Source organism: Canis aureus, chromosome 19, assembly GCF_053574225.1.
Source record: "Canis aureus isolate CA01 chromosome 19, VMU_Caureus_v.1.0, whole genome shotgun sequence".
In the NCBI taxonomy this organism is placed as follows: domain Eukaryota; kingdom Metazoa; phylum Chordata; class Mammalia; order Carnivora; family Canidae; genus Canis; species Canis aureus.
In genome coordinates this window covers 1,263,220-1,291,038 of record NC_135629.1, presented here as the reverse complement: position 1 = coordinate 1,291,038, position 27,819 = coordinate 1,263,220, and the positions used below count along the sequence as shown (strand labels likewise).

Below are 27,819 nucleotides of genomic sequence, written 5' to 3'. Positions count from 1 at the left end.
GTGCGCTCAGCCTGGGGGAGCCCGACCTGCGGGTGACTCCTGCTTCCGCGCTCTGCGGCCCGGGGCGGGGCTCTGCACCGCCCTGCCCTCCGCGCTCTGGACGGGCCGGCGCGACTGTCCCACTGGGGGCCCGCCCCGCCCCGCCCGGAGGGGAGGCTACACAAGCCCTGCCTCCCCCTTTCCCCCGCGCGCCCGCCCCGCCCCGCCCCGCGCCGCCCCCCGCCCCGCCCCCCGCGCCGCCCCGCCCGGAGGGGAGGCTACACAAGCCCTGCTTCCCCCTTTCCCCCGCGCCCCCGCGCCCCGCGCCCCGCCGGGAGGGATCCGGTAAGCCGGCCCTGCGCCCGATGCGGGCGGGGACAGAGGCGCGCGAAGTCCGGGGTAAACCGGGGGTGGGGTGCAAGGGGGGGAGTTCCGAGGGCGGGCGGGGTGGCGGGGGTGGCACTCAGGAGAGGTCCACGCGAAGCGCCGGGTGGAGCCCGGGGTGGGGGAGGCGCCGGAGAGGAAGGACCGCTCCGGGGGATCGCGGGGCCCGGCTGGGCACCCCGGGGAGGCTCGGGGCTTGGGGAACGCGGAGGACCTGGGAAACCGAGAGCCGGGGTGTTAGAGGGGAGGCCCGGGGCCGGGAGGTACGGTGATGTAAGGTAAAACCGGGAAGGGGAAGAAAAAGTGGTCCCGGGGGACCCAGGGCGGAGGCGGCGCCTGAGGAGGTAGCCAGGTAAGGACCAAGGCAGGGGCAGCGCTGGACGAGGCACCTGAGACCCACAGAGGCAAACCCAGGGCCGGGGGGGTGGGGGGGGAGGGGTGCCACGCCCTTGCGGGTGGCAGGGGGGCGTCCAGGCCGTGAGGAGTGCGCAGGTCTTGTTCAGGTACGTCCGCTGCTCCCTGTCCCCCAGAAACTACCGAGGGGAGGGGCGGTACTACAAGTGCTTTTGATGCAGCTGTAGTCTGAGAAACACTGGTCTGAAACTTTCGGACTTTGAGGGGTTTGGACTGAGGGTGGGACGGGCCAGGTGTCTTGTGATACAAAGGCATTATTATGCTTAATCTTCACAACTCTGAAGTCGGCGCTGTGGTCCCCATTTAACAGAAATCGAACTTTTCCAAGGACCCGCATCTAGGAAAGGAAAGAGCTGGATTTCAGACCCTCAGGTAGGCCCCAGGGTGCTTCCACTGAAGCCCGTCCCCCGTGAAGCCCAGAGGCACTTCGACCTCACAGCCAGGGAGCGGGCTGCTGAGTGGAAATGATTGTTCAGTGAGTAGTTAGGAGTGGCCCTGCCTCCTGGCTTGCAGTGAGCACTAGCGTGTATGAGGTACTGGTGACCAGGTCTCAGACCTGACGTGCTCTGGAGTGCCCGGAAGGCCTTGGATTCAAGGTCAGCTTCTCCTTGACTCACTGGGATGCATACAACCGATGGGACGGACCCCTGAGAGGCATCTGGAAGGTCAGTGACCTTTATAGACTCATGTGACTGGCAGCCAGGTGGGCTCGGTCCCCCTGCCCAGCCACTCTCATGGCCTGTGCCCGAGGAAGGGGCCCCAAGCACTCGGGCCCTGCAGGGCTCTCGCTCCACACTCTGACACCTTGGCCGGGTAGTTGCCTGTGGTGGGGGCTGTCCTGGAGCACTGCGTCCATATCGCATCCTCTGTGGGACAGGCTGGGTGGGAACCCCTGCCCTGGAGCCAGTGCCATCTCCCCGCAGCCTCACCCTTCTCCGTGGGCTGCAGGAGAGGCTTTGCCTGTGTCCACAGCCCACACTCCCGACGGGAGCCTCCCTCAGCAGCAGGCCTGTGCTCCAGGACCTGGTGTGTCCCACTGTACTCGTTGCTGTTGATCCACATTTGAACACATCCTGCTTCTGCAATGCTCCCAGTTCTCGAGGCAGCTGAGTGCCTTTGACCACCATCCATGGGAACGTGAGGTCGCTGTGGGTGGGTCACGGTGTCCCCACATGTAAGGGGCACAGAGCAGGTGGGAATGCCTGCTGGGTGCCCACCACACTGGGCCTCGGATGCACGTTAGATGATTTTAGAGGGCCTTCCTCAGCGTGTTTGCCTCACGCGAGTTTCTCTTGGAGCTGCTCTGTGCGGTCCGCGTAGCTCTGCCTCGCGCCTTGAGACATAGCCTCTTTCTCAGCAGTCGGGGAAGCCTTCAGTTTAGCACAGCTCCCGGCAGTGCCTCCTGTGCCAGCCTGGTTTCTTGGCATATTTAGAAATCCATTTGTGTTCCACTTGAATCTGAACATGGTGAGTGGGTCATCCAGAGGGTTTTTCTCCCTTTGGGAGGAGAGAAAGAATCTTCGGGTTACACGTTTCTCTAATTACCTAGTTTTTGTAAATACTTTTGGCCCTCTTTTTAATTAGTTATCTTGTCTGGTCATCTGTGCCCTCTAGCGGGTGAGCTTTCCTGCTGCCTGGTTATCCTGTGAGCAAGGGTGCTGGGGGATTTCTGCTCTTTCCAGCACTGTCTGCCTTGGCCACTCCTTCCTGTTTACACGCGAGGGGTCAAGGATGTGTCTCCTCTTGGTGAAGTGATTCAGTCGTGATCAAGCCGACACAGGGCCCAGTTCATTAAAGTTAATGAAGGAAGGATTCTCTAGTAGGCTATATTTCATCCTTTGTTGACTCTAATTCGTGACTGGTTTTGTCTGTTGTTTCATTTTATTCTTTATTGGTTTTATATGTTTTGTATTAATTTACCTTTTGTGTTTTGATATCATGAACTTGTGGCCCTTTGCAGATTCAACTTGTGAAGTGGCAGTTGTACTATATTTATTATTATTAAATGCTGAAGTTGTTGCTGATTGACTGTGGTGGTCTGTTTACATTTCGATCCTTTGTCATTTAATAGTCCTTCGTCTGACGCCTTTGAAAATCTCTTATTTTCTGGCAACCACAGAATGTTCCGGAGCCATCTTGATTTTTCTTCTGCCTCAAGTTAGGGGATTTATTGTCCTCCAAGGGCTCTGTCTCTGAGTACGGGAGATGAAAATCTGAGTGTCAGAGGTGCATGGAGGTATCCCCAGACTAAGGGGAATTGTTGCTTTGGACTGCTTTTAGAAGTGTCAGAGCCAGAAGGTAGATCCTTTTTTAAGGCTGGAGCTCACGTTGACTTTTAGAGTTTTGATGCTAAGTACCCACCTATTCTTGAAGGACATAGGGTCATGGGCAGCTAAGATTTTCTCCCACATTGGCAATCCTCAACTCTCTTGCCCCCAGAGGGCAGATGGAATGTAGCTGAAGTCACAGAGCTGGTCCATTGTCAGTTATCCTTTATGGGGGTCATTTGGGGTCACTCATGGGCCCTGATTCCTTTTAGTGGGGCAACCAATAGTGTTGCCATTGGTTTTTATGTTTTCAACATAAAAAAATCACTCTGAGGAAGAAACATGAACTTGCTTTGCCCGTAAGACCCTACAGGACTGGCAGCCCTGGGCTCAAATCCTGCCATCCTATTTCATCCAGGTACCCCACACTTGTTGGCCTCTCTGCTGTTCCTTCCTTGGAAGTGCCACATTTGCCCTACTTTAGTGCCTTTATACTTGCTTCTGTCTCTGCTTGCAGGGCTCTTTCCCTAGACCTTTGCACAGTTGGCATTTCTTTTAAGTTTTATTTATTTTTCAGTAATCGCTATACCCAACATGGGGCTCGAACTCACAACCCCAAGATCAAGAGTTGCATGCTTTTCCAGCTGAGCCAACCAGGAGCCCCTGTGCAGTTGGCATTGTTATATATATGTATGCATGTATTTATTTATCAGTGGAGGTTTAGTAAAATGTCACACCTTCTTCTAGGGCCTTCCTTGATCCTCCATCTGTTCCCAACCCTACACTTTCCTGGAATAGTCCCTGACAGTTCACTGTATTTAATTTGCCTCATTTATTTATTTGTTCTCCTGTTTATTTCTATCTCGGCCTCTAGAATACAAATTTCCTGAGAGTAGGAACTTTATCTGTCTTGCTTTTCAGTGTATTCTCAGTACCTGGAAAATGCCCAGCATAGAAGGAAAGAACAAAACGTTATTTGTTGAATGGATGATGAATCATTCATGTACTGAGGGGGAGAGAAGGATGAATAGGTGGAGCACAGAGAGTTTTTGGGGCAGTGAAACTACTCTGTATGTTATTATGATGGATACATGTCATTATACATTTGTCCAAACCTATTGAGTGTACAGCACAAGAGTGAACTCGACTCAGGGTGATTATAATGTGTTGGTGTAAGTTCAGTAAAACATGCTCCTCTCTCCTGTGGGATGTTGGGGTGGGGGTATATGGAACTCTGTATCTTTCACTCAATTTTTTTATACTAAATTTCTTTTTTATTGGTGTTCAATTTGCCAACATACAGAATAACACCCAGTGTTCATCCCGTCAAGTGCCCCCCTCAGTGCCCGTCACCCAAAAATCCCCTCCCCCCCACCCTTCCACCACCCCTAGTTCATTTCCCAGAGTAAGGAGTCTTTATCTTCTGACTCCCTTTCTGATATTTCCCACACATTTCTTCTCCCTTCCCTTCTATTCCCTTTCACTATTTTTTATATTCCCCAAAGGAATGAGAACATATAATGTTTGTCCTTCTCCGATTGACTTACTTCACTCAGCATAATACCCTCCAGTTCCATCCATGTCGAAGCAAATGGTGAGTATTTGTCGTTTCTAATGGCTGAGGAATATTCCATTGTATACATAAACCACATCTTCTTTATCCATTCATCTTTCGATGGACACTGAGGCTCCTTCCACAATTTGACTATTGTGGACATTGCTGCTAGAAACATCGGGGTGCAGGTGTCCCGGCGTTTCATTGCATCTGAATCTTTGGGGTAAAACCCCAGCAGTGCAATTGCTGGGTCGTAGGGCAGGTCTATTTTTAACTCTTTGAGGAACCTCCACACAGTTTCCAGAGTGGCTGCACCAGTTCACATTCCCACCAACAGTGTAAGAAGGGTTCCCTTTTCTCCGCATCCTCTCCAACATTTGTGGTTTCCTGCCTTGTTAATTTTCCCCATTCTCACTGGTGTGAGGTGGTATCTCATTGTGGTTTTGATTTGTATTTCCCTGATGGCAAGTGATGCAGAGCATTTTCTCATGTGCATGTTGGCCATGTCTATGTCTTCCTCTGTGAGATTTCTCTTCATGTCTTTTGCCCATTTCATGATTGGATTGTTTGTTTCTTTGGTGTTGAGTTTAATAAGTTCTTTATAGATTTTGGAAACTAGCCCTTTATCTGATATGTCATTTGCAAATATCCTCTCCCATTCTGTAGGTTGTCTTTGAGTTTTGTTGACTGTATCCTTTGCTGTGCAAAAGCTTCTTATCTTGATGAAGTCCCAATAGTTTTTTGCTTTTGTTTCTTTTGCCTTCGTGGATGTATCTTGCAAGAAGTTACTGTGGCCGAGTTCAAAAAGGGTGTTGCCTGTGTTCTCCTCTAGGATTTTGATGCAATCTTGTCTCACATTTAGATCTTTCATCCATTTTGAGTTTATCTTTGTGTATGGTGAAGGAGAGTGGTCTAGTTTCATTCTTCACATGTGGATGTCCAATTTTCCCAGCACCATTTATTGAAGAGACTGTCTTTCTTCCAATGGATAGTCTTTCCTCCTTTATCGAATATTAGTTGACCATAAAGTTCAGGGTCCACTTCTGGGTTCTCTATTCTGTTCCATTGATCTATGTGTCTGTTTTTTTCCCAGTACCACAGTGTCTTGATGACCACAGCTTCGTAGTACAACCTGAAATCTGGCATTGTGATGCCCCCAGCTATAGTTTTCTTTTTTAAAATTCCCCTGGCTATTCGGGGTCTTTTCTGATTCCACACAAATCTTAAGATAATTTGTTCTAATTCTCTGAAGAAAGTCCATGGTATTTTGATAGGGATTGCATTAAGTGTGTAAATTGCCCTGGGTAACATTGACATTTTCACAATATTAATTCTGCCAATCCATGAGCATGGAATATTATCCCATCTCTTTGTGTCTTCCTCAATTTCTTTCAGAAGTGTTCTATAGTTTTTAGGGTATAGATCCTTTACCTCTGTGGTTAGGTTTATTCCTAGGTATCTTATGCTTTTGGGTGCAATTGTAAATGGGATTGACACCTTAATTTGTCTTTCTTCAGTCTCATTGTTAGTGTATAGAAATGTCACTGATTTCTGGGCATTGGTTTGTATCCTGCCACACTGCCAAATTGCTGTATGAGTTCTAGCAATCTTGGGGTAGAGGCTTTTGGGTTTTCTATGTAGAGTATCCTGTCATCAGTGAAGAGGGAGAGTTTGACTTGTTCTTTGCCAATTTGAATGCCTTTAATGTCTTTTTGTTGTCTGATTGCTGAGGCTAGGACTTCCAGTACTATGTTGAATAGCAGTGGTGAGAGTGGACATCCCTGTCTTGTTCCTGTTCTTAGAGGAAAGGTTCTCAGTGCTTCCCCATTGAGAATGATATTTGCTGTGGGCTTTTCGTAGATGGCTTTTAGGATGTTGAGGGATGTTCCCTCTATCCCTAAGCTCTGAAGAGTTTTGATCAGGAATGGATGCTGTATTTTGTCAAAAGCTTTCTCTGCATCTAATGAGAGGATCATATGGTTCTTGGTTTTTCTCTTGTTGATATGATGAATCACATTGATTGTTTTACGAGTGTTGAACTAGCCTTGTGTCCCGGGGATAAATCCTACTTGGTCATGGTGAATAATTTTCTTAATGTATTGTTGGAACCTATTGGCTAGTATCTTGTTGAGAATTTTTGCATCCACGTTCATCAGGGATATTGGTCTGTAATTCTCCTTTTTGGTGGGGTCGTTGTCTGGTTTTGGAATTAAGGTGATGCTGGCCTCATAGAATGAATTTGGAAGTACTCCATCTCTTTCTATCTTTCCAAACAGCTTTAGTAGGATAGGTATGGTTTCTTCTTTAAACATTTGATCGAATTCCCCTGGGAAGCCATCTGGCGCTGGACTTTTGTGTCTTGGGAGGTTTTGGATGACTGCTTCAATTTCCTCCCTGGTTATTGGCCGGCTCAGGTTTTCTATTTCTTCCAGTTTCAGTTTTGGTAGTTTGTGGCTTTCCAGGAATGCGTCCATTTCTTCTAGATTGCCTAATTTATTGGCATATAGCTGTTCATAATATGTTTTTAAAATCATTGTATTTCCTTGGTGTTGGTAGTGATCTCTCCTTTCTCATTCATGATTTTATTAATTTGAGTCTTCTCTCTCTTCTTTTTAATAAGGCTGGCTAATGGTTTATCTATCTTATTAATTCTATCAAAGAACCAACTCCCGGTTTTGTTGATCTGTTCCACAGTTCTTCTGGTCTCGATTTAGTTGAGTTCTGCTCGAATCTTTGTTAACTCTCTTCTTCTACTGGGTGTAGGATCTATTTGCTGTTTTTTCTCTAGCTCCTTTATGTGTAAGGTTAGCTTTTGTATTTGAGTTCTTTACAGTTTTTGAACGGATGCTTGTATTGCGATGTATTTCCCCCTCAGGACTGCTTTTGCTACATCCCAAAGATTTTGAATGGTTGTATCTTCATTCTTATTAGTTTCCATGAATCTTTTTAATTCTTCCTTAATTTCCTGGTTGACCCTTTCGTCTTTTAGCAGGATGGTCCTTAACCTCCACGTGTTTGTCGTCCTTCCAAACATCTTGTTGTGATTTAGTTCTAATTTCAAGGCATTATGGTCTGCGAATATGCAGGGGATGATCCCAATCTTTTGGTATCGATTCAGACTCGATTTGTGACCCAGTATGTGTCTATTCTGGAGAAAGTTCCATGTGCACTTGAGAAGAATGTGTATTCAGTTGAGTTTGGATGTAAAGTTCTGTAGATATCTGTGAAATCCATCTGGTCCAGTGTGTCATTTAAAGCTCTCGTTTCTTTGGAGATGTTGTGTTTAGAAGACCTATCAAGTGTAGAAAGCGCTAGATTGAAGTCACCAAGTATAAGTGTTTTATTACCTAAGTATTTCTTCGCTTTAGTTATTAATTGATTTAAATATTTGGGAGGTCCCACATTCGGGGCATAAATATTGAGGATTGTTAAGTCCTCTTGTTGGATAGATCCTTTAAGTATGATATAGTGTCCCTCTTCATCTCTCACTACAGTCTTCAGGATAAAGTTTAGTTTATCTGATATAAGGATGGCTACCCCTGCTTTCTTTTGAGGACTGTTTGAATTGTAAATGGTTCTCCAACCTTTTATTTTCAGGCTGTAGGTGTCCTTCTGTCTAAAACGAGTCTCTTGTAGACAGCAAATAGATGGGTCCTGCTTTTTTATCCAGTCTGAAACCCTGCGCTTTTTGATGGGGTCATTAAGCCCATTCACATTCAGAGTTACTATTGAAAGATATGAGTTTAGTGTCATCATGATATCTATTCAGTCCTTGTTTTTGTGGATTGTTCCACTGGACTTCTTCTTAAAGGGGAATTTTAAGAGTCCCCCTTAAAATTTCTTGCAGAGCTGGTTTGGTGGTCACATATTCTTTCAGTTCCTGCCTGTCTTGGAAGCTCTTTATCTCTCCTTCCATTTTGAATGAGAGCCTTGCTGGATAAAGTATTCTTGGTTGCATGTTCTTCTCATTTAGGACCCTGAATATATCTTGCCAGCCCTTTCTGGCCTGCCAGGTCTCTGTGGGGAGGTCTGCTGTTACCCTAATTCTCCTCCCCATAAAAGTAAGGGATTTCTTGTCTCTTGGTGCTTTAAGGATCTTCTCTTTATCTTTGGAATTTGCAAGCTTAACTATCAAACGTTGAGGTGTTGAACGGTTTTTATTGATTTTGGGGTGGGGGGGGAATCTCTCTATTTCCTGGATCTGAATGCCTGTTTCCCTTCCCAGATTAGGAAAGTTTTCAACTTTGATTTGTTCAAATACATATTCTGGCCCTCTGTCCCTTTCGGCGCCCTCTGGAACCCCAATTAAACGTAGGTTTTTCTTCCTCAGGCTGTCGTTTATTTCCCTTAATCTATCTTCATGGTCTTTTAATTGTTTGTCTCTTTTTTCCTCAATTTCCCTCTTTGCCATCAACTTGTCTTCTATGTCATTCACTCGTTCTTCCACCTCGTTAACCCTCGTCTAAGGACCTGTAGTTTAGATTGCACCTCATTTAATTGATTTTTAATTTCTGCCTGATTAGATCTTAATTCTGCAGTCATGAAGTCTCTTGAGTCCTTTGTGCTTTTTTCTAGAGCCACCAGTAGCTGTATAATAGTGCTTCTGAATTGGCTTTCTGACATTGAATTGTAATCCAGATTTTGTAACTCTGTGGGAGAGAGGACTGTTTCTGATTCTTTCTTTTGAGGTGAGGCTTTCCTTCTAGTCATTTTGCTCAGTGAAGAGTGGCCAAAAACAAGTAGTATTGGGAAAAGGAGAAAGAGAGAAAGAAGGAAAGAAAAGAGATAAAGAAAAAAAAGGAAGAAAAAAAAGAAGAAAAAGAAAGAAAGGGGAAAAAAGGGTGGGGGAAGCAAACAGAAATCAAAATGCAAAAACAAAAACACGGGGGAGTATCTTCTGATTCTGTGTACTTTAAGTCCCTTGACTTCCCCTGGAACTTGTCCGTCTAGCTGGTCTTCTGGGGGAGGGACCTGTTGTGTTGATTTTCAGGTGTTAGTTGGGGGAGCTGCTGTGCCCCTGCCTGGTGCAGGGCTCAGGGGAGGTTGTTTACCCCGTGAGGCCCCAGGAGGAACAACCGCAGTGGCGGGGCCAGCTCTGGAGCCCTGGAGTCAGCTCCCGCAGGAACCACGGAGCTCTCCGTCTGCAGGGCCTGGAGGCTCCGGGCGGGGCCGCTGATCTGCTCAGCTCGGGGCAGGATTGTCCTTGCTGTCCTGAGCCCTCCCGGCCTCTGCCTATCCCGGGGGAGGCCGGATCCTGGGGTGTGTCCTGGCGCCCTGGGCTCCCGGGCCTGTGCCGTTGTGATTCGCGCTCCCGCCCCGCAGCCCCCTCCGCGGACCCGCCCCCGAGCCCCCCCCAGCTGCTCCCGCCCCGCAGCCCCCTCCGCGGACCCGCCCCCGAGCCCCCCCCAGCTGCTCCCGCCCCGCAGCCCCCTCCGCGGACCCGCCCCCGAGCCCCCCGAGTCCCCCCGAGCTGCCCCCGACCCCCCCCAGCTGCTCCCGCCCCGCAGCCCCCTCCGCGGAGCCGCCCCCGAGTCCCCCCGAGTCCCCCCGAGCTGCCCCCGACCCCCCCCAGCTGCTCCCGCCCCGCAGCCCCCTCCGCGGACCCGCCCTCGAGCCCCCCCCAGCTGCTCCCGCCCCGCAGCCCCCTCCGCGGAGCCGCCCCCGAGTCCCCCCGAGTCCCCCCGAGCTGCCCCCGACCCCCCCCAGCTGCTCCCGCCCCGCAGCCCCCTCCGCGGACCCGCCCTCGAGCCCCCCCCAGCTGCTCCCGCCCCGCAGCCCCCTCCGCGGAGCCGCCCCCGAGTCCCCCCGAGTCCCCCCGAGCTGCCCCCGACCCCCCCCAGCTGCTCCCGCCCCGCAGCCCCCTCCGCGGAGCCGCCCCCGAGCCCCCCGAGCCGCTCCCGCCCCGCAGCCCCCTCCGCGGAGCCGCCCCCGAGCCCCCCGAGCTGCTCCGGGTCCCCCGTGCGCGCTGCAGCCCTTAGGGAGCTCGGCGCATCTCCCGGGCGCAAGTGTCTGTTAGTGTCCCCGGGAGCCCGACGGCATCCCCGCCCTCCTGGGTCCTGCTCCACCTCCCTGGAGCCCCTTTCCGCCCGGGAAGGTCGGTGCAGCTCCTGCTCCTCCGGGACGGGGCTCTCCTGTCCTGGGGACACTCGCCCCGGCCTCAGCCCAGCTCCTCGCGGGGCCCGTCCCCCTTGGAAGCCTTTTGTTTCTTTATTTCTTTTTCCCCGTCTTCCTACCTTGATAGAAGCGCGAACTCTTCTCACTGTAGCATTCCGGCTGTTCTCTCTTTAAATCTCAGGCCGAATTCGTAGATTTTCAGGATGATGTGAAGGTTATCTAGGTAATTTGGTGGGGACAGGTGATTTGGGGACCCTACTCTTTCGCCATCTTTCCCCTCCTCTCCACTCAATTTTTTTTTTAAATAGCATGCATCCATTGGGGAAAATCTAGATTTGTACAATATCCAAAGGATTATATCTATGCCTCGTGTCCCTCAAGCCATCCCTGTTTATATCCACAGCCCCTGTCTTGGCTGGCTGGGGGGCTGTGGTGCCTTTCAAGGGAAGGAGGAGATTGAGAAGCAGGATGGGGAAATTGAGAGATCTGTGTTAGGCCTCAGGTGCCTGAGACGCCTCTCCAATCACCGAGTGGGGAGTTGGCTTTCCGCGTCTGGATCCCGCCTGAGCTAGAGTCGTGTGTTCAGGAGGTAGCGGCAGCACATCATTGTTACTTTAGGCCTGGTTCTGGAGGAGGTCCAGACCCGGCCTGTGCACAGAAGTGAGGAGCATCTGGAGTGTCAGCGCTGGAATGGGGGCAGAAGCCACACCAGGAAAAGAGACAGTAGGACAACAGTGGATAGGACAAAATGAGGCATGCATGGAAACCTGGGAAGGGCCACCAGGAAAGACCCAGAATTTCAGGTAAACAATGAATCACTCTTCAGCATAAATGTGTCCCATTTCATCTGCTAAATCTGGCAGCCCAAAGCTAGAAGGAGAAGGGTGTGATGTCCATCTCAGCCTTCCCACGGTGATGCTGTACAGGCCAGAGAGACCTGTGGGCCTGTACCACTTGTGATGAACCCCCAGCCAGTTCCCCATTGTTGAGGCTGGACTGGCCCTTGTGGTTTTGTCATCACAGGGAGCACCTTAGCAAAAAACATCAGGGAACTTGGAAGAACGAGCTTTATTGCTCGCAGGTCCTGGAAGGGACATGGCATGTTTGTGTGCCACACAGTATGCTTTTAGGGAGAGAGGGAGGGTGTGAGGACACAGGGCTCTGCTTTGCTAGGGTGGGATGACTAGGGTTTCATGGGTTCACTGTTGATTGGTTGACTTAAAACCTAAGAGCAAGAATTAGAATGAGGGAAGGGAGAAGTGGGATCCCTCAGGCAGTCAGCGATCAGGTTAGCCAGGACTTGCTGACAGGGGGCTCCGTGGGTGCGGGGGCCTGGCTGTTCGGTTGGTTTATTAGGAGTTGTGTCATACAGCTGGGTTCGTGGATGTCTTTGACATGGACACCTTGGCCATCGAACTCTTCATGTGAGGCACACACAACAAAGGAGCCTCAGGGATCCTCAGGAGAAACACAGCCCCAGCACCAGTAACACTGTATTTATTCTCCAAAAGAGCATTCTAGTTTGGAGAAGGAGGGTGGAATGCTCTACGGACTTTAGCAGGAAGGTATTGGTCCAAATTTCCCTAGACCGAGCAGAAAGGGGACAGTCCCAGTCCAGCCAGTTTCAGAACTGAGAGCAGGGCATTGTTCTTGAGGGTCAGCAGACTTTATCAGGAGGGATGAAAGGAGCAGGAGTTAAAGTCACAGGCAGGAGGGGGTGGAGGGCACACTGCTGGGGCCAGGATGTGGGGAGGCCTGGGTGGCAGGTCTCAAGTCCCTGAGAGTGTCTCATGCCACACTAAGGTCTGGGGAAACTGTTTGGCATCATGTAGGTGACCGCTGGCCTTGGCAAGGGCCACGTGTGCAGGAAGGAGCCAGATGGGTATTGAGCACAGAGACAAGGACACAGAGACAGTGAAGATGTGTCTGTTTCGTTGTGTCCTGGGAGGGAGGAGAGAAATAGTGTGCAAGCTAGAGGGTGGGCATGAGGTCAAGAGAGCATGTTCGAGAAGATTCTAGAACAAGGACCTATTTTCATCAGATGATCCCACAGAGGTAGAGGGGGAGAAACTGAAAAGGCAGGAGAGAGGAGACCCTGGTGAGTGCAAGTCCTTGAGAGGCTGAGGTGGGCTTTGGGACTCCTCGCCCCCTTTATCCTGTTTCCTCTGCCATGTGATGCAGGCAGTAATAGACCTTCCTGGTGGGGGTACCGGGTATGGAGGCCCACCGCATGGGTCATGGGTAGCTGTGTCTATTATTTGTTTGAAGAGATTGTGGATCTGGCACTTCAGGGACCCAGAGCCCCCCAGCCCTGTTCTGATTGTCCTTCAACCCTGTGGGTTCCAGGGGAGCTGCATAGAACAGCAGAATGGGGACCTGAGCCCAAGCTGACAGCTCTGCATGTGCTCCCAGTGATGGTGGGTCTGGGACTCATCTCTCTACCATGACCCACTTTGCCGCAATGGCCAGGCCTCCCTAGTGGGCCTGACTCAGTTTACCAGCATTTCTGCACAGCATGTGATGCATTTAAAGAGAGTGGTTGGTTTGTCTCAAGGGTCTAAGGTTCAGGCTTAGAGGGTCTAGGACAGGAAAGCCACTGGGAAGGTGGGGTGTGGGTCTCAGTTCTAACGAATGACCTGCGCCTGGACCAGCCAGGTAAGGGTGGCTCCTGTGGGGGCAGGACCAGGGTGAAGGCTAGGGTGGCACTGCCCTGGTGTGGCAAGAGGAGCAGACATTTCCTATCCTACTGCTGGTGCTGCTACAAAGCCTTTAGGACAGTGGAGTCATGCAGGAATAAGTAATTCCCATTACCTTTTTTTTTCTTTTCTGTGTGTGTGTGGTTTACTGCCTTTTTGAGCCGAGCAAAGCCTGCCTTGGCCCAAGTTCTATAGGCTTGTGTGTGGGGATTGTTCCTACCTTCAGAGGTGTCCCTAAAAGGTGTGAGGCTTCCCCTGTGCCCTGCTTACCCATTGCTCATTCAGTCTGTGCTCACAGGCCCAGCGTCTCTGCTGACTCAATAAACCTGCTGTGCACAGTGCACCCGTGGCCCCCCTGCCAATGAGGAAATGGGGCTGGTGGCCTTGGGCAGCTTGTGGATACAAGTTAAAACATGTAGAAACTTGTCTGTGCTGGGTTCTTCTCTCTGCTCTTCTTCAGTCTATAAATCCTGTGGAAAAGAAAGTTTTACCAACACCTGGGTGCACTGTCAAGGATGACATAAGAAGCCATAAAAATTATGCTAAAACTAGAGGTGGACAGGTATATACATTTTATTAAATAAAACAGCCTGGGATCTAGAACATTAAAAAAAATAGTGTGTGTGTGTTTGTGTACACTGGAAGGGTATATACTAGATTTAGCATTACTTATTTGGGGGCAGTAAAATTGTTGATGACTTGGGGCACCACAGTGGCTCAGGCAGTGAGGCATCTGCTGTGAGCTCAGGTCATGATCTCAGGGTCCTGAGATGGAGCCCTGCAACCGGCACTCTGTTCAGCCTGCGGTGGGGGGGGTGCTGTTTTTCCCCCCGCACCCCCCCATACTTCCTACCAAATAAATAAAATCTTTTAAAAAATGTTGATGATTTAAACTTCCATATTTATACCTTTTTGTGTTTTCTAAATTGTATTTCTTTTGAACACATTACTTGTGTATTAAAAATCAATCAAGTGGGTTGCCTGGGTGGCTCAGCGGTTGAGCGCCTGCCTTCGGCCCAGGGCATGATCCTGGAGTCCCGGGATCAAGTCCCACGTCGGGCTCCCTGCATGGAGCCTGCTTCTCCTTCTGCCTGTGTCTCTGCCTCTCTCTCTCTCTCTCTCTCTCTCTCTGTCTCTCTGAATAAATAAAATCTTAAAAAAAATCAAGTGATTTTTATTTTGGAAAGGATGTCCTTCAAGAGTAGAACAGGGGGGATCATGGCATGTCACATTCTATGTAGCAGTGAAAAGAGATGGTCCTACAGTCTGGCTGATCATCTTAAGATTTGTATAGAATCAGAAAAGACCCCGAATAGCCAGGGGAATATTAAAAAAGAAAACCAGAGCTGGGGGCATCACAATGCCAGATTTCAGGTTGTACTACAAAGCTGTGGTCATCAAGACAGTGTGGTACTGGCACAAAAACAGACTCATAGATCAATGGAACAGAATAGAGAACCCAGAAGTGGACCCTGAACTCTATGGTCAACTAATATTCGACAAAGCAGGAAAGACTATCCACTGGAAAAAAGACAGTCTCTTCAATAAATGGTGCTGTGAAAATTGGACATCCACATGCAGAAGAATGAAACTAGACCATTTTCTTACACCATACACAAAGATGAACGTGAGAAACTTAACGTCGGGCTAAACAAATCAGACACGGATGGATGGAGTGTGACTTTGCTAATCTAAATCGTAAAGTGAGCAGAACACTATGTTGAGGACTGCACTCGCAGTTGGTAACACTAAGGAAGGAATGAAACAAAAACCGAGGAGCTTGGACACTGGGCCTCTGTGATAAAGAGCAGGGGCTGTTATTGGACAGGGGCTCAGACACTTCGGGAAGCTGGTGGCCTTCTGCTTCTTGACCTTATTTTCCATAAATAATTCACGAATATTTTTTATTGAGCTACAAATCACATACCATAAAATTTACCCCTTCAAAATGTATGATTCAAGAGAACAGAAAATACATGTTTACACCAATATAATCGCTGAATTACGCAGCTGTCTTTGGATTGGATAAGAGAAAAAAGAGCTACTAACAAAAATACATTTATACTGTTTTTTTGTTTGTTTTATTTCTCTATGTAGTTACCTTTGCTCACACTCTGGATTTCTTTTTGTGGATAAGAACTGCTATCTGGGTCCTGTCAGTTGAAGCCTGAAGGACTTTCTTTGGTGTTCCCCGTAGACAGGTGTGCTAGTGTCAAATTCTCTTGGTCTTTGTTCCTCTGGGAATCTCTCAATTTGTCCTTCATTTTTGAAGGCTACCTTTGTTTGCTCCTTACAGAGCTCTCGATTGGTGGTCTCATTCTTTAAGCACTTGGAATATGTCATCCTGTTGCCTCTGGCCTTGGTGGTTTCTTTTTTTTTTTTTAATAAATTTTTTATTGGTGTTCAATTTGCCAACATACAGAATATCACCCAGTGCTCATCCCGTCAAGTGCCCCCCTCAGTGCCCGACACCCATTCACCCCCACCCCCCTGTCCTCCTCCCCTTCCACCACCCCTAGTTCGTTTGCCAGAGTTAGGAGTCTTTTTTTTAAATTTTTATTTATTTATGATAGTTACACAGAGAGAGAGAGAGAGGCAGAGACACAGGCAGAGGGAGAAGCAGGCTCCATGCACCGGGAGCCCGACGTGGGATTCGATCCTGGGTCTCCAGGATCGCGCCCTGGGCCAAAGGCAGGCGCCAAGCCGCTGCGCCACCCAGGATTCCCGAGAGTTAGGAGTCTTTATGTTCTGTCTCCCTTTCTGATATTTCCTACCCATTTCTTCCTTGGTGGTTTCTGATGAGAATTAAGCTGTTAATCTTCTTGAGGAGCTCTGGTGCATGAAGGGGGGCTTCTCCCTGCCTTTAAGATTCTTTGTCATTGTTTGAGGATAGTGTGTCTTTGTGTGGATCTCTAAATTTACTTTACTTGGAATTTGTTGAGCTTCTTGAATATGGAAATCTTTCTGACCATATCTGGAAAGGTTTTGCCTGTTATGTCTTCAGATATTCTGATCTCTCATCCCTTTCTGAGCCTCCTGTTACGCTGGATGCTTTGATGGTGTCCCGTAGCCCACTGAGGACTGGTTCATTTTTCTTCATCTCATTTTCTTTCTGTTCTTCGGGTTGGATAATATCTGCTGATTTATCTTTCAGTTCAGTGGTTCCTTACTCTCCCGCCCAGGTCAACTGGCGCACTCCTCAAGGGAATTTTACATTTTGGTTATTTTATTTTACGACTCCAGAATTTCTATTTGGTTCTTTTAATTTTTTTTTTATTTATTTATGATAGTCACAGAGAGAGAGAGAGAGAGAGAGAGAGAGAGAGGCAGAGACACAGGCAGAGGGAGAAGCAGGCTCCATGCACCGGGAGCCCGACGTGGGATTCGATCCCGGGTCTCCAGGATCGCGTCCTGGGCCAAAGGCAGGCGCCAAACCGCTGCGCCACCCAGGGATCCCTATTTGGTTCTTTTAAAAGTAGTTTTTATCTCTTTATTGATAGTCCTTATTTGGTTAGACTTCATTTTCATACTTTTCTAGTTCTTCATGCATAGTTACCTAAGTTCTTTGAACATATTTAAAAAGTTGATTTAGGGATCCCTGGGTGGCGCAGCGGTTTGGCGCCTGCCTTTGGCCCAGGGCGCGATCCTGGAGACCCGGGATCGAATCCCACGTCGGGCTCCCGGTGCATGGAGCCTGCTTCTCCCTCTGCCTGTGTCTCTGCCTCTCTCTCTCTCTCTGTGTGACTATCATAAAATAAATAAATACATTTAAAAAAATAAAATAAAAAGTTGATTTATTTTTTATTTTTTAAAAAATAGCTATTTAAAGTTCTTGCCTAGTTAGTCCAATGTCTGGGCTTCCTCATGATATATTTTATTAATTGCTTTTTATCCCTGTGCATAGCTCACCGTGTCATGATTCCTTGCAGGTCTCATATTTTTTTAAATTTATTTTTTATTGGTGTTCAATTTGTCAACATACAGAATAACACCCAGTACTCATCCCATCAAGTGCCCTTTCAGTGCCCGCCACCCAGTGACCCCCACCCCCCGCCCACCTCCCCTTCCACCACCCCTGGTTCGTTTCCCAGAGTTAGGAGGTCCCATATTTTTTGTTGAAAACTGGACATTTAAAATTCTGGAATGTGACAACTCTGGAAATCAGATGCTCCCCTCTTCTCAGGGTTTCTTGTTATTGCTGCTTGCTGGGGTTGTTGTCTTTAGTGACTTTGCTGAATTCTTCAGCATTGCATTCTTGCTTTGCATTCTGTGTTGTACCTCTGCTGGTGGTCAGGTAAGGCGTGACAGGAGATCTCCTGGAATGATGTGTGTGGACCCCAGGAATCTCACCGTCTTTGCCTGGGGGGCTCGGCACACGTCAGGCGCCGGCAATGCCGCCCCCCTCCTGCTCCTGCAGAGCCTCCAGATGAGCTGGAGGTCAGAGCTTCGGGCCTCCTCAGCTATTTCCTGAGCAGATGCCCAGCTGAATGTGAGTGACCAGCTAGATTCCCTGCAATATTTAGCAACTGTTTAGAATTTACAAAGACAGCTCGTTCCCTAGCTTTTCCTTTTAGGCTTTTTGGTTAGCTATTATGGGCCCCAGCTGCCACCCATTGCCTCAGCCAGCTGTGTAGTACCTCTGATTGCTTCAACCAACGTTCCCCAGGCAGAAGGCATTTTCTCCTGAATGAATTGTAAGTTGGGTGAGATACCTCCAGTCTGTACATGGCAATTCCACCTGCTAGGTCAAATAATGACCTTTTTTTTTTTTTTTTTTTTTTTTTTTTTTGAGAATGAGGCTTTGAAAGAGCTGGAGCTCATTCTGTTCTCCCTGGGCTGTTGGTTCTCAAGACTGCTGCAGAGCCAGAGAGCAGGGGTGGGACTGAGGCACAGTTACCTTATCACAGGCACCCATGTTGCTGTTCCTGCTGAGGACTCAGCATTTCTTTCTTCCTTGCACTGCTGCAAGCCTTTGATTAATTTCCAGAGTTCTGAACAAGTGGATCCTGATAGTTTTTACTGGCTTTCTTGTTCTTTTATGGAGAAGAGAATTCTCAGAGCTCCCTATGCCACCAGTTTTGCTAAGTGTAATTTGTAAATATTTAGTGCTCTCTTCTAAAAAGTGTTTTTTTCCTCAAACATGTGCCAATTAAATAAAAAGCTGTTTAAATAGGGGTTGCAGGAGACCATTGGAGCAGTCCCTGGGTGAGCCGTCTGCTGGGCAGGAGGGCCCAAGGACATCAGCCCTATGGTCAGGCGCTCTACTGACAGCCTCTGTTACCTTGTGTCTCCCAGGTTAAGGCTGCCCGGGACTCAGCTCTGCTCACATGGATGGGACAGAGACTCGACAGCGGAGGCCAGAGGAGCTGGTTCTGCCACATACCCTCAGTCCTGGAAGACTCTCTGCAGCCTCAGAAGATGGACCTCTGAGTGTATCAGAGAGCCATGTGGTAGTCCTGAAACCACCGGGGTCTGAGCTTAGCAGGGAGACTGCCTTGTCCATTGGCCTTCAGGTGATAGTGCCTTTCCTGTTTGCAGGACTGGGACTCTCTGGGGCTGGCGTACTTCTGAACTATTTCCAGGTAAGAGGGAACTAAATGGTAATGGTGCTGTTTGGGGCATTGTTGAACTTCATACCTGAAGAGTAGGCATGTTGAGTCTAGCTTGAGAGACAAGGGGCAGGGCCTTCTCTTCGCAAATACCATTTTGTTACAAATTGGGCAAGATTCTTGTAGTTCCTGGTGACAGAGACTAAATTTAACCCAGGTTAAGCTTTAAAAAGACAATTTATAAGCTCATATAGTCGAAATAGCCAAGGGGTTGGATTTCAGGCATTGCATGATCCAGGTGCTTAGATGATATCAGGATGCTGGCCTTTTTTCTGTCATTTAGCTGTGTTTTATTTTCAGGTGAGATTCCTTACCTAGAGGGGAGGATGGCCCTTGGCAGTTAATCCTTAGTACATGTGTTCTTAGAATAAAGAGAGACCACTTTGTCAATCTCTAAAAATTGATCCTGATGTCTACTCCTGTTCCAGTCACTATTCCCTGAGGGAGGACATTCTCTGCTTGGCTAGCTGGACTCACAGTGTCATCATTTATTGAGGGGAGGCAGGGCCCCTTGATTTGCAGCCCTACCAGAATGCCACCTAATGAGAACCCATCAGACAAAAAAGTTACCAAAGTACCATGCCTTTCCTGTTCTACCATTAAAGCCTCAGCCTTCCATCAGGGAGATCTTCAGAACCCCTCCCTGGAAAACATAATACCTAAGAATATTCTAAGTCATGACTGGCCAGATCTGTCCTATCACTCAGCAAGCAACAGAGAACAAAGATCATAGAGTGGGGCAGGCTGGAGGAAGCAGGACTGACACACGTGACAGCTCCCAGCCATGCTTCACTCAAGGCTCTAGGGACTCTGTGCGGGGGTGGGGAGGGTGTCAACTTAGGCCTGCCCGTCACTGATTTGAGTCCCAGTTCTGCCACTTAGCTGTAAGGCTGGTGGTTTATTTCTTATTTTTTTTAAGATTTTATTTATTTGTCAGAGAGTGAGCACACAAGCAAAGGGGAGCGGCAGGCAGAGGGAAAAGCAGGCTCCCTGCTGATCGAGGAGCCCAATGCGGGACTTGATCCAGGACTCTGGGATCCTGGTCTGAGCTGAAGACAGACACCCACTGACTGAGCCACCTGGGCGCCCCAAGGCTGGTGGTTTACCTTTTTTTTTTTTTTTAAGCAATGCTAATATCAGATTTCATATATAAGTCTGAATTTCTGTTTCCTCTTGAAAATTTGGTAACTATGTTGAACCCACATTGTCTCATGGCCATAGGCAGTGGTTGCTGCCTCCTTTAGATGCCACTATCCCCACACTCCCTCTTATCACATCATCCCACTCCACTCCATCACCTGCCTGGCCGCACCCTAGTCTGAGGTTCTCAGAGACCCTTCCAGCACCCAGCTGTCCAGTTCCTCATGACATCACACCTGTGACCACCAGCTCCATTTCCAGGATCCACCTGGACCTTGTCAGGCCCCAGGATGGCTCTCCTAAACTGGAGTCCCCATCCCAGTCTGATTCAGCCCCATTCCCCATGTTTGGTGTCCCTGTGACCTCCAGATCCCTCAGCCCCCTCTCCTGGTGACCTGGTGCCCATAACCGGTTGATTCCTCCCCACCCCACTCCCATCTCCTCCCCTGCCTCCTCACCACCCTCCTTCCTTCAGGTCCTGCTCCATGCAGTCTGTGCTCTACACCTGAAATTCTCAAAAAGCCTCTTTTATTACATGTTCCTGTCAGTATGACATCACTGAGCACATGTCCCTCACACACACACACACACACACACACACACACCTCACACGTGTGTATGTATACATACATGTGTATATGGTCTCCCACAGTGGTTTAGGAAATGTGCGCCACACACAAGTTTATAAATTACATTGGGAGAGGTCGCATAGCCATGAGCAGAACATTTAAGCCACTTTGTGACGGCAGCCTTAGCACACTATTATATTAAATTTAAAAGCACATCTGGACAGAAATGGCTAAATAAATTCTGGTGTATTTTTATAATGGAACACTGAACAACCATTAAAAATGGCTTAAATGAGAGAGACTTATTTTCTCATGGTTCTGGAGCTGGAAATGCCAAATCCAGGTGTCTGTCCTCGGGTTGGTTTCTCCTGAGGCCCCTGCCCTTGGCTGCTGCTGGCCATCTTCTCCCTGTGCCCTCGTGTGGCCTTCCCTCTGTGCTGTCTGTGTTCAAATGTCCTTTTCTTGTGAGGATATTGGTCAGATTGGATTGAGGCCTCTGCTTATGACCTCATTACAATTTAATACCTCTTTAAAGCCCAATTTGGGGCAGCCCGGGTGGCTCAATGGTTTAGCACCACCTTCAGCCCAGAGTGTGTGATCCAGCTAACCCAGGATCGAGTCCCACGTTGGGCTCCCTACATGGAGCCTGCTTCTCCCTCTGCCTGTGTCTCTGCCTCTCTCTCTCTCTCTCTCATGAATGAATAAATAAGTAAAAATTTTTTTTTAAAAAGCTCAATTTGTTGGCACCACATACAGTCATATTGTGAAGTATGGGGGTGGTTAGAACTTCAGTTTAGGGGAGGGGGCACGATGCAGCTCCTGACAACTTCAAATAATATTCCTCTCACAAAAGCTACAATAAATCTTCTTGACATTTAACAGGCTCCTGAGTAAGTGAGTTGGATGAATTATTGCCAGTAGAAGTGCTTGTGGCTACAAAGTGCCTGCACTTTGACAGATATCTTCAAATCACTTGCCCTGGGGGTGGGGACAGTTCTACTCCCTCCAGCACCAAAGGAAAATGCCTGATTCCCAGCACTTGGCAACACAGTTTTTATTATCAGATCCATTGATCTTGAATAATCAGGTAGATGGAAAATTGCATTTCATTGTACACTCTATTAGTTTACATCTGGATGTAACATGTTATCACCAAAGTTAGCAGCTTGAAATGGCATTCACTTATCATCTCGTGGGTGCTGTGGGCCACGAACCCTGGTTAGCTGGGTTTTCTGCTGCCAGGCCTCTCAGGAGGCCATAGTCCAGGTGTTGGGCCACGGCGGAGGCATCTTCCTGGAGTGCTCACATGGCTGTGGGAGGGATTCAGCTCCTGGTGAGTTGTTGGACTGAGTTCCTCACTGGCTGTTGCCCAGAGGCCACCTTCAGTACTTTCCCCACTGGACGTGTCCAGCATGGCTACTTCATCAAAGCGTGCAGTCTGAGAAGGAAGCAGCGTCTGCTAGCAAGACACAAAAGCCTGCCTTTTGTAACCTCCCCACAGAAGCACATCTTTCTTCTTTTGGCTACAAGCAAGTCACTGAACTCAGCCTGTGTTCAAGAGGAGATTACATGGCGTGTAGGCACTGGGCCATTCTCGAGGCCCCTTGCAGTGTAATTTGCATTTCTTAGATTAATGAGTAAAGTTGAATATCTCTGGGCATTTGCTTCTATTCTTTGCCCATATTTTTATGGAGTGGTTGTCCTTTTTCTTATTGATACCTAAGGGCTCTTTATATATAGGGCAATTGGCCCTTTAATTGCGATATGGATTATAAATATGTTTCTCATTTTTCTATCTGTCTTTTGACTTTGCTTTTGGTGGTTTTTTCGCCCTGCATATTGCTTTAATGTAGTGAGATTAATACTCTTTCTTTTAAGGCTCTGAGCCCGTGTCTTTTGTAGAAACAAGCTGCCTCTCATCCAGCCCTCCAGCCCCTAGGTGCCCATATATTACAAGGTTTGGGAATGTGTTCACATGAAGAAGAAAGAACCCCATTCTTTGTGAAGAGTCTGCACTACACATAGCAGAAGTTCAAACTGGTGGTCCACAGACATAGTGCTGGTCTGTAGAGTGGTCAGGAACCTTGGGCCCCATGGAAGTAGGGTCAGGGTAGAGAGGAGGGAGGGTCTGAGATGGATCATGCCTTAGCAGAGATATGGAGCAGCCTAGACAGGGAGGAGGGCAGGGGGCTGGCAGGAGGGAGAAGCGAGGATGTGGAGAGTTCTGTGAGGTAAGGGATTGAAGCCTGGATTGAGTGCCACAGGGGATGAGGCCAGCCTGTTGCCTTCCCTTGGTGAGGGAGTATTCCCATCCTAGGGTTATGGGGATGACTGAACCCAGGGTGCCCAGCCCTGGACTGTTGAGAAATACAGCAGGTTTTTCATCACATGTCCCCCTAGCCTGAGAGGGGATAGCAGATGCTGTGTAGGGCCCGCACAAGGGACTCCTTGGGAGCAGCATGAGCCTGCAGGGGCTGTGGGAGGCACTCTGTGATCTCAAGAAGGTGGAGGAGCCCCTGTTTCTGCAGGAGGGTGTGACTGGCTTATTCACGGGCTGGCAGGGAAATAGATGGAGCCCACTAGTCAGGGATAAGAAGGTGCTGTGGTAAGAAGGGCTGTGGGCACATCAGGGTGGAACTTGGGGTTTAGGCTACTTAGAGCCCTCCTGCTTTGCCCCCATTCACAGCAGCACCTAATACTGCTAGTTTGAGGCCTCACACCACATTGAGCCAGTGATGCCTTCACACTAACTTAAGCCTTGGTGGTGACTGGGACTTCTAGGGAACAGGCACACTGCCTCCCGCCCAAGTGAAGAAGTCTCTTGACCTGAGGGCTGAGGGCCCCATGGTGAACTTATAGGGCTTCCCCATTGCAGCTAATAAATGCAGTGGAGGGGCCTGTGTTGGGGGTGCATGGAGTGTGTGTCCCCAGGAGCGTGAATCCAGATTTAAACCAAAGCCAGATTAATCAGCTCCCTGGCCCCACTGGAGGCTCATTTGACACCTTGTAGCTTAAATAGGAGTTGTTTGAGGAGACCAGTGTGTGCCTTTCAGTTCCACTGGCTGCTTGTGGTCTCCAGGGGAGGTGGGATTTTATTTATTGAGTCCTTCCTGTAGGGCCAGCATTATGTATCCTGAGAAGCAAAATGAGGGTCTGGCCATGATCTGTAATGTTGGAACACCAAGGAGGACAAGTGGTGTCCCAGGGAGGCCTTGCATTGTGGCCTTACTGCATGTGGGGACATCTGTGATTTTGATTTATATTTGGGGTGTCTCTGAGGCAAGAGTGCCCTGAGTTCCTTACCCTAAAAGGAACAACTCTAAGACAGTGGCCCAAGAGTTTGTAAGAGGTGCTGATGGAGCCATTTGCTGACCAGGGCATCCAGTGCTAAATGGCAGCCTAAAGCTTGGCTTCTTTTGCTGACTGTTGGGTGGGTTGTGTCCTTTATTAGGGACATAAATATTCCACATGAGCTCCACCCTGTAGCATGGTGCTCATACCATCCATAAAGTAGACAAACTCCATTGCAGTTCACTCAGTTGATGTCATGGGGGCTCCCTACATAGCCAAGGGGACTGGGGAGGGGTGACCTCTTCTGGTATGGTGGCATCCAGCAAGGGACTGAGGAAGAACAGGAGACCTTCCCCTGCAGATGGGATAAGCCAGCGGCCTCAAGCTTGACTCTCTCCTACATTGAGGAGACCTCAGTAGCTATGCCTCCCAAGGCTCAATGGACAGCTGGATGTGGAGGGTCACACGCCAGTATCTATAGGAACCTCTCTTTCCAGGAGAGCCCAGGATGTGGGCAGCAGTTGTTACTTTGTTGGTATATAGTGTAGACAAAGAGGATATTTTCTTGCATCTGAGGGCCTTGGGCACTGTATGTCCATTATGGATATGTGGTCCAGAGACTCCAGGAAGCATACGAGGAGGTTGCTAATGCTCTATCAGTGAAGGAGTATTTGAGGGCACATGGGAATGCCTGTTGATTTTAATTGGGACAGATTCTAGAGCTTTTTGTTGGAGATGTCCATTCAAGGCAGGCTTCTTTGCAAGTGACAGCATAATCGGGCATAAGGAAAATGTGTAGATGAGGACTGTTGCCTCTGGAATCCAAAAAGCACTAAAAGATGTTGGTCTTGTGTTAACTGTGTATGTGCTGAGAGTTCAGTAGCTGTTTTCTGATAGTATCATGAATGGAGTTGCCCTTGGTTGACCAAAATAATTTTCATGAATTTGCCAAGATGGCCAGCTTTGCCCTACATGTAGAGTAATGGCCCATCCTCTTTTTGTGAGCTCCTTTCTGAGTATCTGGATGTCCTTAATGAATGTGTCATGTGAGTCTCTTTGGAGGAGGACATCAGAATGTAATGTCAGATCTGTGCTCTTAGATAAAGGTGCGAATAGTTGAGAGTGTGCACACTCTTGGTGAGGTAGTGAGTAGCCTGGAAAAGTCTACGGTGCCCATTTGGAGTTGAAGGTCAACTGCACCTAAGAGGTTGTTGAAATAGACACTGAGTAGAACATATTAGCCAGATCTCTAGTAGCAAAATACTGGTTGCTGATTGGGTGGAGTCAGTAATCTCAGTAATATTGGATGGGGCCTCAAGGAATGGAACCAGAGCACTGAGGCTGTGGTTCGCTTGAAAGCACTGTATATTCTTTCCACGTTAAAGAACAGGCCAAATTGGATTTTTAAAAAGGAGAAACAGTAGCAATCATCAACGCTTTACCAAGTAGGTCTTATATGATTAATTTCAATCCTTAAAGACCCTATGTTAGTTTATGTTGGACTATGTTAACTATTTGAGTTCAGCAGAAGGGGTTGTTTCATGGGATCCCATTTTGGCAATTTAATTTATAAGTCAGACTAGGTGCCCCGAGTATCATAGAGCATTTGCCAAACACAGACTGCCCCTGACCGCACCTCCTGCTGAGGATATGGCCAGTTGACAATAGTTCTTGGGAATGAAAGGAGATGGCAGTGGAACATGGAGCAGGCTAATACACAAGCTGGCTGGCAGTTAGCAGCCCCAGCCCAGGCAGCGCTGGCCATGACAGGAGCTGGTTGGTCAGCAGAGAGCAGCTGGAAAAAGCTGACCAGACTTGGGCTGTCCTATTCACGATGCCAGGTATTGGTTCCCACCCTAGCATTATGGAGATGGCCAAACACATGACAAGCCAGCACTGAACAGAGGAAATCACAGAGTTTATCAGTCACATGCATTCACAGCCTGGGGGAGGAGGACACTGCCTACCACCCAGGGACACACAAGGTAGCACCGGGGAACAGAGTGAACTGCCAGGAGATTGAGGAGGCAGGCTTTGTAGTAACAATAGGATGAAGTGCCCTTGGTTCCCATGGGAAGGTGTGGTTGGCTTGTTTGACTAATTCTGTGGGCTGGCAGGAACTAATACACCCTACTGGGAGATAAGTGGGGACTATGCCTGATCTCCTTGATAAGGAGGATTTTTTTATAAATTTATTTTTTATTGGTGTTCAATTTGTCAACATATAGAATAACACCCAGTGCTCATCCCATCAAGTGCTCACCTCAGTGCCCATCACCCAGTCTCCCCCACCCCCCGCCCACCTCCCCTTCCACCACCCTTAGTTTGTTTCCCAGAGTTAGGAGTCTTTATTTTTTTCATAATAAATTTATTATTTATTGGTGTTCAATTTGCCAACATGCAGAATAACACCCAGTGCTCATCCCGACAAGTGCCCCCTCAGTGCCCGCCACCCAGTCACCCCCATCCCCTGCCCACCTCCCCTTCCACCACCCCTAGTTCGTTTCCCAGAGTTGGGAGTCTTCCATGTTCTGTCTCCCTTTCTGATATTTCCCACTTATTTTTCCTCCTTTCCCCTTTCACTATTATTTATATTCCCCAAATGAATGAGACCATATAATGCTTATCCTCCTGATTGACTTACTTCACTCAGCATAATACCCTCCAGTTCCATCCATGTCAAAACAAATGCTGGGTATTTGTCATTTCTAATGGCTGAGTGATATTCCATTGTATACATAGACCACAGCTTCTTTATCCATTCAACTTTCGATGGACACCGAGGCTCCTTCCACAGTTTGGCTATTGTGGACATTGCTGCTAGAAACATTGGGGTGCAGGTGTCCCGGCGTTTCATTGCCTCTGAATCTTTGGGGTAAATCCCCAGCAGTGCAATTGCTGGGTCGTAGGGCAGGTCTATTTTTAACTCTTTGAGGAACCTCCACACAGTTTTCCACAGTGGCTGCACCAGGTCACATTCCCACCAACAGAGCAAGAGGGTTCCCTTTTCTCCACATCCTCTCCAACATTTGTGGTTTCCTGCCTTGTTAATTTTCCCCATTCTCACTGGTGTGAGGTGGTATCTCATTGTGGTTTTGATTTGTATTTCCCTGATGGCAAGTGATGCAGAGCATTTTCTCATGTGCATGTTGGCCATGTCTATGTCTTCATCTGTGAGATTTCTGTTCATGTCTTTTGCCCATTTCATGATTGGATTGTTTGTTTCTTTGGTGTTGAGTTTAAGAAGTTCTTCATAGATCTTGGAAACTAGCCCTTTATCTGATACGTCATTTGCAAATATCTTCTCCCATTCTGCAGGTTGTCTTTGAGTTTTGTTGACTGTATCCTTTGCTGTGCAAAAGCTTCTTATCTTGATGAAGTCCCAATAGTTCATTTTTGCTTTTGTTTCCCTTGCCTTCATGGATGAATCTTGCAAGAAGTTGCTGTGGCCAAGTTCAAAAAGGGTGTTGCCTGTGTTCTCCTCTAGGATTTTGATGGCATCTTGTCTCGCATTTAGATCTTTCGTCCAGTTTGAGTTTATCTTTGTGTATGGTGCAAGAGAGTGGTCTAGTTTCATTCTTCTGCATGTGGATGTCCAATTTTCCCAGCACCATCTATTGAAGAGACTGTCTTTCTTCCAATGGATAGTCTTTCCTCCTTTATCGAATATTAGTTGACCATAAAGTTCAAGGTCCATTTCTGGGTTCTCTATTCTGTTCCATTGATCTATGTGTCTGTTTTTGTGCCAGTACCACACTGTCTTGATGACCACAGCTTTGTAGTACAACCTGAAATCTGGCA

The 27,819-nt window shown here is 48.3% G+C and overlaps 1 protein-coding gene across 8 annotated transcripts in view; it reads left to right on the top strand.

Annotated features, from left to right (window-relative positions):
* Positions 1-231: 231 nt before the first annotated feature.
* Positions 232-27,819, top strand: part of SLC41A3 (solute carrier family 41 member 3) — an 84,726-nt gene continuing 57,138 nt past the window's right edge. For 4 of the 8 annotated variants that reach the window (XM_077857549.1, XM_077857548.1, XM_077857551.1 and 1 more), the window contains exons 1-2: positions 232-324; positions 18,705-18,991. In XM_077857549.1, the coding sequence (XP_077713675.1) occupies positions 18,737-18,991 (255 nt within the window). In that variant the 5' untranslated portion in view covers positions 232-324; positions 18,705-18,736. Of the gene's footprint in view, positions 379-562; positions 716-1,102; positions 1,150-18,704; positions 18,992-27,819 lie in introns of those variants that run through there. The other 4 variants (XM_077857544.1, XM_077857545.1, XM_077857546.1 and 1 more) reach the window with 4 other exon arrangements.